The sequence below is a fragment of the Enoplosus armatus genome, chromosome 23, assembly GCF_043641665.1.
Source record: "Enoplosus armatus isolate fEnoArm2 chromosome 23, fEnoArm2.hap1, whole genome shotgun sequence".
NCBI lineage: Eukaryota > Metazoa > Chordata > Actinopteri > Centrarchiformes > Enoplosidae > Enoplosus > Enoplosus armatus.
The window spans coordinates 4,466,796-4,475,312 of NC_092202.1; the positions used below are offsets into that span (position 1 = coordinate 4,466,796).

At 47.1% G+C, this 8,517-nt stretch overlaps 1 protein-coding gene across 1 annotated transcript; it reads left to right on the top strand.

Annotated features, from left to right (window-relative positions):
• The first annotated feature begins 4,422 nt into the window (after positions 1–4,422).
• LOC139305930 (vang-like protein 2) lies at positions 4,423–7,948 on the top strand. The gene is made up of 7 exons (XM_070929878.1): positions 4,423–4,508; positions 5,048–5,171; positions 5,256–5,863; positions 6,234–6,370; positions 6,626–6,761; positions 6,939–7,185; positions 7,311–7,948. Exons 1-7 carry the CDS (start codon positions 4,438–4,440, stop codon positions 7,566–7,568), a joined length of 1,581 nt encoding a protein of 526 aa, XP_070785979.1. The 5' UTR covers positions 4,423–4,437; the 3' UTR covers positions 7,569–7,948.
• The last annotated feature ends 569 nt before the right edge of the window (positions 7,949–8,517 follow it).

The window sequence follows — 8,517 nt, forward strand, 5'->3', positions numbered from 1 at the left end:
CACCAAAATGGAGGGTTTTCAACTTCTACCACATTTCTAAATCGACTAATTTGAGAGAAATTGTTCAGAAACGAATGCCGGCAAATACATTTATATCTTTGGATCTCTCTGAGTAGTGGTTGTCTCTGATAGTCAAAGGAAATTGAGAATTAGAGTTTAATTTAGTTTTATGCTCTTGAAGCCTAAATGTGTCAAGCACACATACAGCAAGAATGTGACCGGAAGTTAAGCATCCTTGGCTTGAAAATAAAAGCAGAAGGTTTGCAAAAGTCACGAGAACATAACTAACTAAAGTACCATCTCTGGATTAGAGATATACACATGATCAGCTTTCTTTCCTGCTGTTCACGTTCAAACATTACATAAACCCCGGGGAATCCCTTTCACACAAACGTGAAAACCCCATTCTCATATTAAGATAAGGAGAAAACGTTGATGAAACGTGTTAAACAACTGGATTTAATCATTTATAGAGAAAAGGGAACAACATTCAGATGTTACTTGTGCTCCTCCTGTTACTTTAATTATTAATAGGTTTAACCACTTAATTTAATATTTAAGAGCAGTTATTTCGCTGGTAAAAGCCAGTAAAACGTGTTTGCAATGCATTTACCAATATAAAGAATGAATAATCTATGGCGTTGGGTGTGTGTGTTGATTGAGAGCAGATAAAAGTATTTTTAAGGTTTGAGGTGCATGTTTTTTTTCCATTGTAAAATACTGGTTTTATTTTGAAAATCGTTACCGGAAGCCGTGGATGTGCGCTATCCAGCTTGACGGTGCGTGGCTCTCTGCCGGTGCCGGGTGTCCGCGCAGAGGCGCTCAGCTCAGCGGGGCTCCGCCACCACACAGCGGATGCGGAGCCGGGATGAGCTGCGTGTCGCTGCCTTTTGTGCGGCTTCGGAGCTTCGAGTTGAGATGCAATTTACAGCCGATAGAAACAAAACAAACTGCGACCTCAGAGAGGCATCGAGCTGCACTCCGGTTACGAGTGAGCGCGGACACTGCGGGCAGATGAGAGCCGGGAGAAAGTGAATTTGGAGGCACTTTTGTTGGAACCGCTCGGCTCTGCTTTGCTGCTGCCGGTCGGCTCTTTGTGCTGCCGGTTGCAGCTTTTTTTCCTTTTGAGTAAAAAGGTAAGACATTCCTGCAGACATCGTGGGTCAAATGTGCTGTTAGTGCACCAGCATGTATATGAGAACACCGGCTGCTTGTGGCTTTAATGCACACTATTAAACATTTGCTACCGACCCCCCCACCCCCACCCCCCAATGCATGTTTATTTCTTTATTCGCCGTCCTCCGCTGGTCTGCCGGGACTGATGAGTTGGCAGAGAACAGTATCGATCTCTCATCCACTAAAGCTGGATTTCACTGCCAGTGTGAACGCGGACTCCGGGTTTCCACAGTCACCTGGAGCTCCTTCGCTGAGCCTTTCTTCAGTTTTTTATCCATTTTGCGCTTTTACGCACTGTGTGCCAAACTCCGGTAGATTTTACGGGTCTGTGGTCTCACACGAGTTCGCTGTGTGGTCACCAGGCTGTTGCTCCCCGCGGCATCACTTCTTCCTGGGTGTGTTCTGCTTTGTCTCAAACACGGCCCCGCTTTGTTTCCGGCGCTGCTGCTGCCTGCAACTCTTTGGTCTGTGCTTATCAGGAGCTTTAATGCATGCTGAGTGTGTTTGTCTTGTAAAGGCCTCGAAGCCTGAGCTCGGGGTTTGCTTACAGGAGTCAGTACTGAGGCAGCGGCCACGCCTCGCGCTGGCCCACTGCCACCCTGAGGCCTGGAGGCCCCCGGGAGCCACACAGGCAAAGCTGGTTAGCCCGCAGCACACCCACCTGAGGCTGCACGGAAACACCCATCTGAGATGTTTCATCCAAACCTGAGAGGCAAAGACAAGCATTTGCAAAGTAAATAACTCAGTTTTCAGGAGTGTGACTTGTTTACACATGATACATCTCATCAAGTGCAGCTGAATAGTTCTCTCACAGCATCAGCAGAGATTCACACCAGTGCTGAGACAAAACTAATGTTTTAAGACTGCCATTATTTGTAAATAATTTCCATGTTTTACAGCGTGGTAACAGTTTTAGCCCCCGGCCCTCCTGTTTCCACACGGCACGTGGAGCCTCTCGCATCCCAGATGATGCTGAACATGGAGTCCAGAGTAAATCAATCAGCGTTGGATTGACTACAGTGGCAGCGGCTCGATCGATGGGATTGACTGTCTCAGACGGGGTGGGAGACAGACAGAGAACACACCCACAGCTGCTGTTTGTGTTCAGGCACAGAAGAAGACTGCTTTATCTGAGTCGGCACATGAACATCTTCTCCCAGCAAGTCACACCGAAGCCTGGCAGATTCCTGCATTAAGCTCTTTGTTTTGACTTGTCTACTTTGGATTGAAAGTGTTATTAGTCACCCAGAGAAGCCTGCTCTCTCTAAACACCCTTATAGAAGACAAATAAAAAGACCACATGAGCTTTGTGGCAGCTGTTTCTGTCGGCAATGATTTGATCTTAGTTAGAGGTGGTGTTAATTGTATTTCTCAGCATCTTTATTCTCTGTGTTGTGTCTGGCCCAAGATTTTGACCAATATGCACTTTTAGCAGTCAGTTCTTGCTTTTGAGCGACTTGTTAAGTCTGCACCAAAGACCCAAAGACAGGTTGTCAGGCCACTGGAGAATCTGGGCTTAAGTGCGCAGCCTGACATGATGATGTGACGATGGCTCAGTACATTCTCCTTTTTTTTAAATTACAGAGAGCTGTTTTCCCCTGCACAGCGTCTATAGGAAGGATTGAAAGTCTTTTTAATGTTTCATTGTCTCTTTGGCCACTCCGGGACATTAACATCGCTGTTGAGCCGCTCCTGCGTAGCGTTGGCTTCATGCTCGGGCTCATTTTCATGCTGGAAAACAAATGTTCTTCCAAGCGGCAGGTTTCTTGCAGGCTGCATCGGGCGTTCCTCCAGGATGTCTCCTGCAGCAGAGATCCACAGCATGCTGCTTCACAGTGGGATGCTATGTTTAGGATGATGCGCAGTGTTTGGTTTATACCAAAAAGAGTGGCTTTCTCTTTGTCTCTCTCCCATAAAGCTGCAACCGGTTGAAGCACCCGGCTCACTGTTGTTTATGTGCAAAAGTCTCTCTAATCTTTTATTACAAATACGACAAACAAATATCGATACATCGGTCTCGAAATCTGCTTGTCAGACGACCCTACGTGGGAGCTTTACACCAGGTTTGAGAACCTCTGTGTGAAGTACTGCAGGGCCTCGCGAGTGAAATGCATTTTCAGAGTAGCCGATGTATCTGTTTGCAAATGTCCCAGCTGAGGAGTCCATGTGTGAATCACATGAAAGCCAATTACTGAAGACTGTGGTGTCTAATGTGGAAGATGGACACAGGAGGTCACGGCACAAATTGAGAGCATGAGATTTGTTATTAGATTAAGAGTCTTGCTTGTTCTACGTCCAATTCGGAAAGTACCTACTTGGGGGAGGGGGGGTGGGGGGGGAGGGAGCCCTGCGTACAGTCCGGTCAAAAACTCAAAATGGAGGACAGAAGCAGAACCGAAGCCTGGTAAATGATTAGTGTCTGTTTCTGTCTTCCGAGGTGTGTATTTGAGGGAGAAAGAGAAGAGGGGGGTGTAGAGTTGATGATCTGGTTGCTGGGGCAACTACCCCCCCCCCCCCGTCTTTTCTCACCCCTAGCCTCCCATTCATCCCCATTGTAGTAGTTAAGCTCTGTTGCCCCTGGAGACCGCAGGGGACAGTTGGGGAATGTATGTATCCCACATGGACCCAAAACAAAACAACTGCAGATAAACCAGCATATAGAACAAAATGATGATTGAACGAATGATTTGAACGTAGAACATTTTTAGAGCTGCTCTGACGCTGCGTGTCGTGCACGCCGGAGACTCGCGGGCCCAGAATAGAAGGTGGCGTAATTGCCCTTCATTGGCTGAGAACACACTCGGGGCCAAATCACTTGAGTTTGCTCATAAAAAGAAGTCCCTCAAAGCCGAAGAATGGGCTCAGCCATGTCACACACACACACACACACACACACACACCTCCGAGCGCCAACATTTTAACAATGCTGTGTCTCTTCTTGTCGCTGTTGCTCGGTGGGTTTCCCTCTGAGATGCTTTTATTCCTGTCTGATTTATCTTTCCCTCTCTCCTTCTGTTCCCTCTCCGCTGTCTGTTTCCTTCTCCAAACTCACCGTCTCTATCATTAATCATTATCTTTTCCCAGGCCTCCAAGATAGATTCCCTCAGGAGTAAAGTGGACTTGCTGCGCCTCCCTCTGGCCCTCTCCTCCAAGTCCATCAGCTATCACAAGAGCCAGCTGGGCGTGGTCTGGGAGAAAGGCGGCGGCGGCGGCTCGGGGGCAGGAGGGGCCCGGAAACCCCGCCCACCACCAGCCTCCGACATGGACAACGAGTCCACGTACTCGGGCTACTCCTACAAGTCGTCCCACTCGCGAAGCTCCCGCAAACACAGGTAGAGGACCACAGATCGTACAATGAATGATTCTTTTCATTATTGGTCAATCGGACGATTATTATAATTTCCCAGAGCTTAAGTTGACATCTTTAAGTTGCGTGTTTTGTCCGATCATCAGTCCAAAACTCAGAGGGCTAAAAAAACTAAAAATATTTACACTTCGATGTCGAAACCAGTGAATTTGGCACTTTTACTAAAAAATTATCTTAATTTTCTGCCGATCGATTAATCTCTTTCCAGTTTCTTGCACTTTATAGATATTTTTGCGATATTATATATATTTTAGCATGAGATGAAAAAAATGCGCAAAGAACAAACTCGAGCTGAATGATAATAATAATGAAAGTAATTGATATTTGCAGCCCTAAAATAAACTCTAGAATAAAAATGTAAACAGAGCCTGTCATGGTTTTGAGTTTTTCCACAATAGCTATCCAATAATGACTTGAGGATCATATATATATCCAGCCGGAACAGCAGGTTTTACATGATTATAGTCTCTCCATGGATAATCCTGATCTTTTCTTTTTCTCCAGGGAGAGGAGGGACAGGCATCGCTCGAAGAGTCGCGACATCGGCATCCGTGGAGACAAATCGGTGACCATCCAGGCTCCTGGAGAGCCGCTGCTGGACGCGGAGTCCACCAGAGGAGACGACAGGGTCAGACTTACATTTGAATCGTCCTTCTGAAGCTGTGCTCTGCCGTGTCCCTCACCAACACTCTTCTCTCTGCTCTCTCTTCAGGATGACAACTGGGGCGAGACCACCACTGTGGTCACCGGCACCTCCGTGGACAGCGTCTCCAACGAGGACCTGACACGGATCTCCAAGGACCTTGAGGATTCTTTGCCGCTGGAGTGCCGGCGTTTCTTCGGCCCAGCGTTGGCTGCTGTCCTGGGGCTCTTTGCTCTGCTCACTCCTCTGGCCTTCTTGGCCCTCCCTCAGCTCCTGTGGCGGGATGCGCTGGAACCGTGCGGCACACCGTGTGAGGGCCTTTACATTTCTCTGGCCTTCAAGCTCCTGATCCTCCTCATGTCCACCTGGGCGCTATTTCTCCGCCCGCCCAGAGCCACTCTGCCGCGTTTTTTCATCTTCCGCTGTCTGCTGCTGGCATTGGTCTTCCTCTTCGTGGCGTCTTATTGGCTCTTCTATGGGGTGCGTGTGCTGGAGCCCAGGGAGACGGACTACAGGGGGATTGTGGGATATGCAGCATCTCTGGTGGACGCGCTGCTGTTCATTCAGTACCTGGCCCTGGTGCTGCTGGAGGTCCGGCACCTGCAGCCTGCTTTCTGTCTGAAGGTTGTGAGGACCACAGACGGAGCAAGTCGCTTCTACAACGTGGGTTTTCTCAGGTTAGTGTGTGTGGAATATCAGGAATATTTGTCTTTGTTTTTATTTTAGATTTAAAAATTTAGTCCTGTCCCCTCAAGTGTAGTTGCGGCCATATTTAAGTGACACATAATAACAAATATTCTTGTAAAAACTGACATAATTCAGTAGTCATGTGCCCGACTCACTTGAAGTTTTACACCTTGTCCTTCTACGGAAGTGGAATGCATGCTGCCCAGCGTGAGTGGCAGTTTCTGCCTCTGGTGGGTCCCTACTTCCTTCATGTGCATGTGAAGTGGCCACAAAGCTGTCAGGTTGTCACAGCTGGTTAACACTGATAACAGCTCTTTTGTTTTGGAACATGCCAGTTAATTTTATTCTCATGCAATGCAGCATTCAGCGGGCAGCAGTGTGGGTTCTGGACCAGTACTACAGTGACTTCCCGGTCCATAACCCCGCCCTGCTCAATCTGCCCAAGTCCATCCTCTCCAAGAAGATGTCGGCCTTCAAGGTCTACAACCTGGGGGAAGGTAAAAATGATCTTGTGTACAGAATTTCATCTTTTAACGTTTTCCATTCAGCCCACTCTGCATCAGAACAATTCCTATCATGTGTACATTGTAACTGACAGAAATACTAATTGTACAATTGTAAACAATTCAGATGTATAACAGCCAAAACGTCCCCAAATCATATATTCAATGAAAATAGTTATACTTTGCAGACAGGATGTTCTGCCAATTAGATGCGCGGGTCGTCTTTAACCTCATCGTCTCTGTCTACAGAGAACAGCACCAATAACTCTACGGGGCAGTCCAGAACCATGATCGCAGCCGCCGCTCGGAGAAGAGACAACTCCCACAACGAGTACTACTACGAGGAGGCAGAGGTGGAGCGGAGGGTCCGCAAACGCAAGGCCAGGTGAGGACATACCCTCAAAAACAGTCAGTTGAGTAAAGGGTAGACCTAAAAAATGAAAACTGGGTATTAAATTGTAATGATATAGTCAACTAAAGCTGCAATCATTTTTAATTAGATTTAAATTTTTTTGGCTAATCGAAGTTAGCGTCTTACCCACTCTCCCGTGTCTCCTCACAGACTGGTGGTGGCAGTAGAAGAGGCCTTCACCCACATCAAGCGGCACCAGGACGAAGAGGCGACCGTGTCCTCCCCCAAACACCCGCGGGAGGTGATGGACCCCAGGGAGGCGGCCCAAGCCATCTTTGCCCCCATGGCGCGGGCCATGCAGAAGTACCTCCGCGCCACCAGGCAGCAGTCCTACCACAGCATGGAGAGCATCATCAACCACCTGCAGTTCTGCATCACGCACAACATGACCCCCAAGGTAAGGAGGGTGTTTCAAGGTGTAAATAGTCATCATTTTGACAGATGTCTCAACCACGTTAAACCTTTACTGTCAGTGTATTCGCGCAACTATTTTTAAACATATCTTTCCTGTGCGTGTCCCAGGCTTTCCTTGAACGTTACCTCGGACCAGGTCCCACCCTCCAGTACCTGGACACGAGCAAAGGGCGCCAGTGGACGCTAGTGAGTGAGGAGCCGGTGACCGCCGCCATGCGTCAAGGCCAGGTCTTCTCCCTGAGACGCCTGGACTTCTCCCTGGTCGTCACGGTGACGCCCCTCCCCTTCCTGCGCCTGGGCGAGGAGTTCATCGACCCCAAGAGTCACAAGTTTGTCATGAAGCTCCAGTCAGAGACGTCCGTGTAGGAGGAGGTAGATGAGTAATGGATGGGGGGAAAAGGAGGAGGATGGTGAATCAAAGATACTAATCTTTTTTTTTTTTTTATACCTTTTGGTATTACGTTATTTTTCATGGTTTTCATTTGTTGATAAGCGTGACACCCAAATGATCTGGCTAAAATAACATGAAGTTACAGAAAAGAAAATGTAAGTCAACAGAAATGCCCCGTCTCAGACCTTGTTCCTCTTTTTGTTTCTAGTCAGCAGAAGTACACACAGTACCGACTGTTAACCTCTGATGATTCATTGCAGTTCCCAGAATACTGAAGAATTAGGGCTTTAGTAGTATTTCACCACACATTTAATGAAATACATCCTTTTGATAAGAATTTGATCCTTTGGTTAAAAACTGACCACTTAAATAAACTGGATTTTAGCCTCATTTGTAGTTCATGGTACACTTATTCAAGAGAATATAATGTGGTGTGGACTCTTCTGTGCTAAATGAGTCCTCTGAGTGGGCAGGAACACACACTGCACACTTTTTTTTATGCATCAGACTTGAGAGGCTTTGCATTTGCTCACTCTTTGTCAGAGCTAATCTTACTTCTCTTTTCCCTTTTACTTGAGCTTTTTGTTGGCTCTTGAATTTGATTTACAGGCCTTAAATGGGCAGAATCAGGCATCGAAACAATCAGCTGAAAGACCCCTGGCCTTCTCTCACCATTTGGACTTTGACTTTGATACACTGAAAGTATGATGTAAGAAACACTGGACTTCACTGGACTTGATGCACTGAGCATTTCATAAACACATTGTTTGCATTATTTCCTGCTCAGGTTGTTGAATCACTTCTCACTTCTCATTTCTTGAGAACCTACAGAGATGTGTTTTTTTATGGCTAACACTCACTGCACTGAGAGCAAATATAACTTTTCTAAGCACAGTATAGGACCAGGTATGTCCAGTAACACTG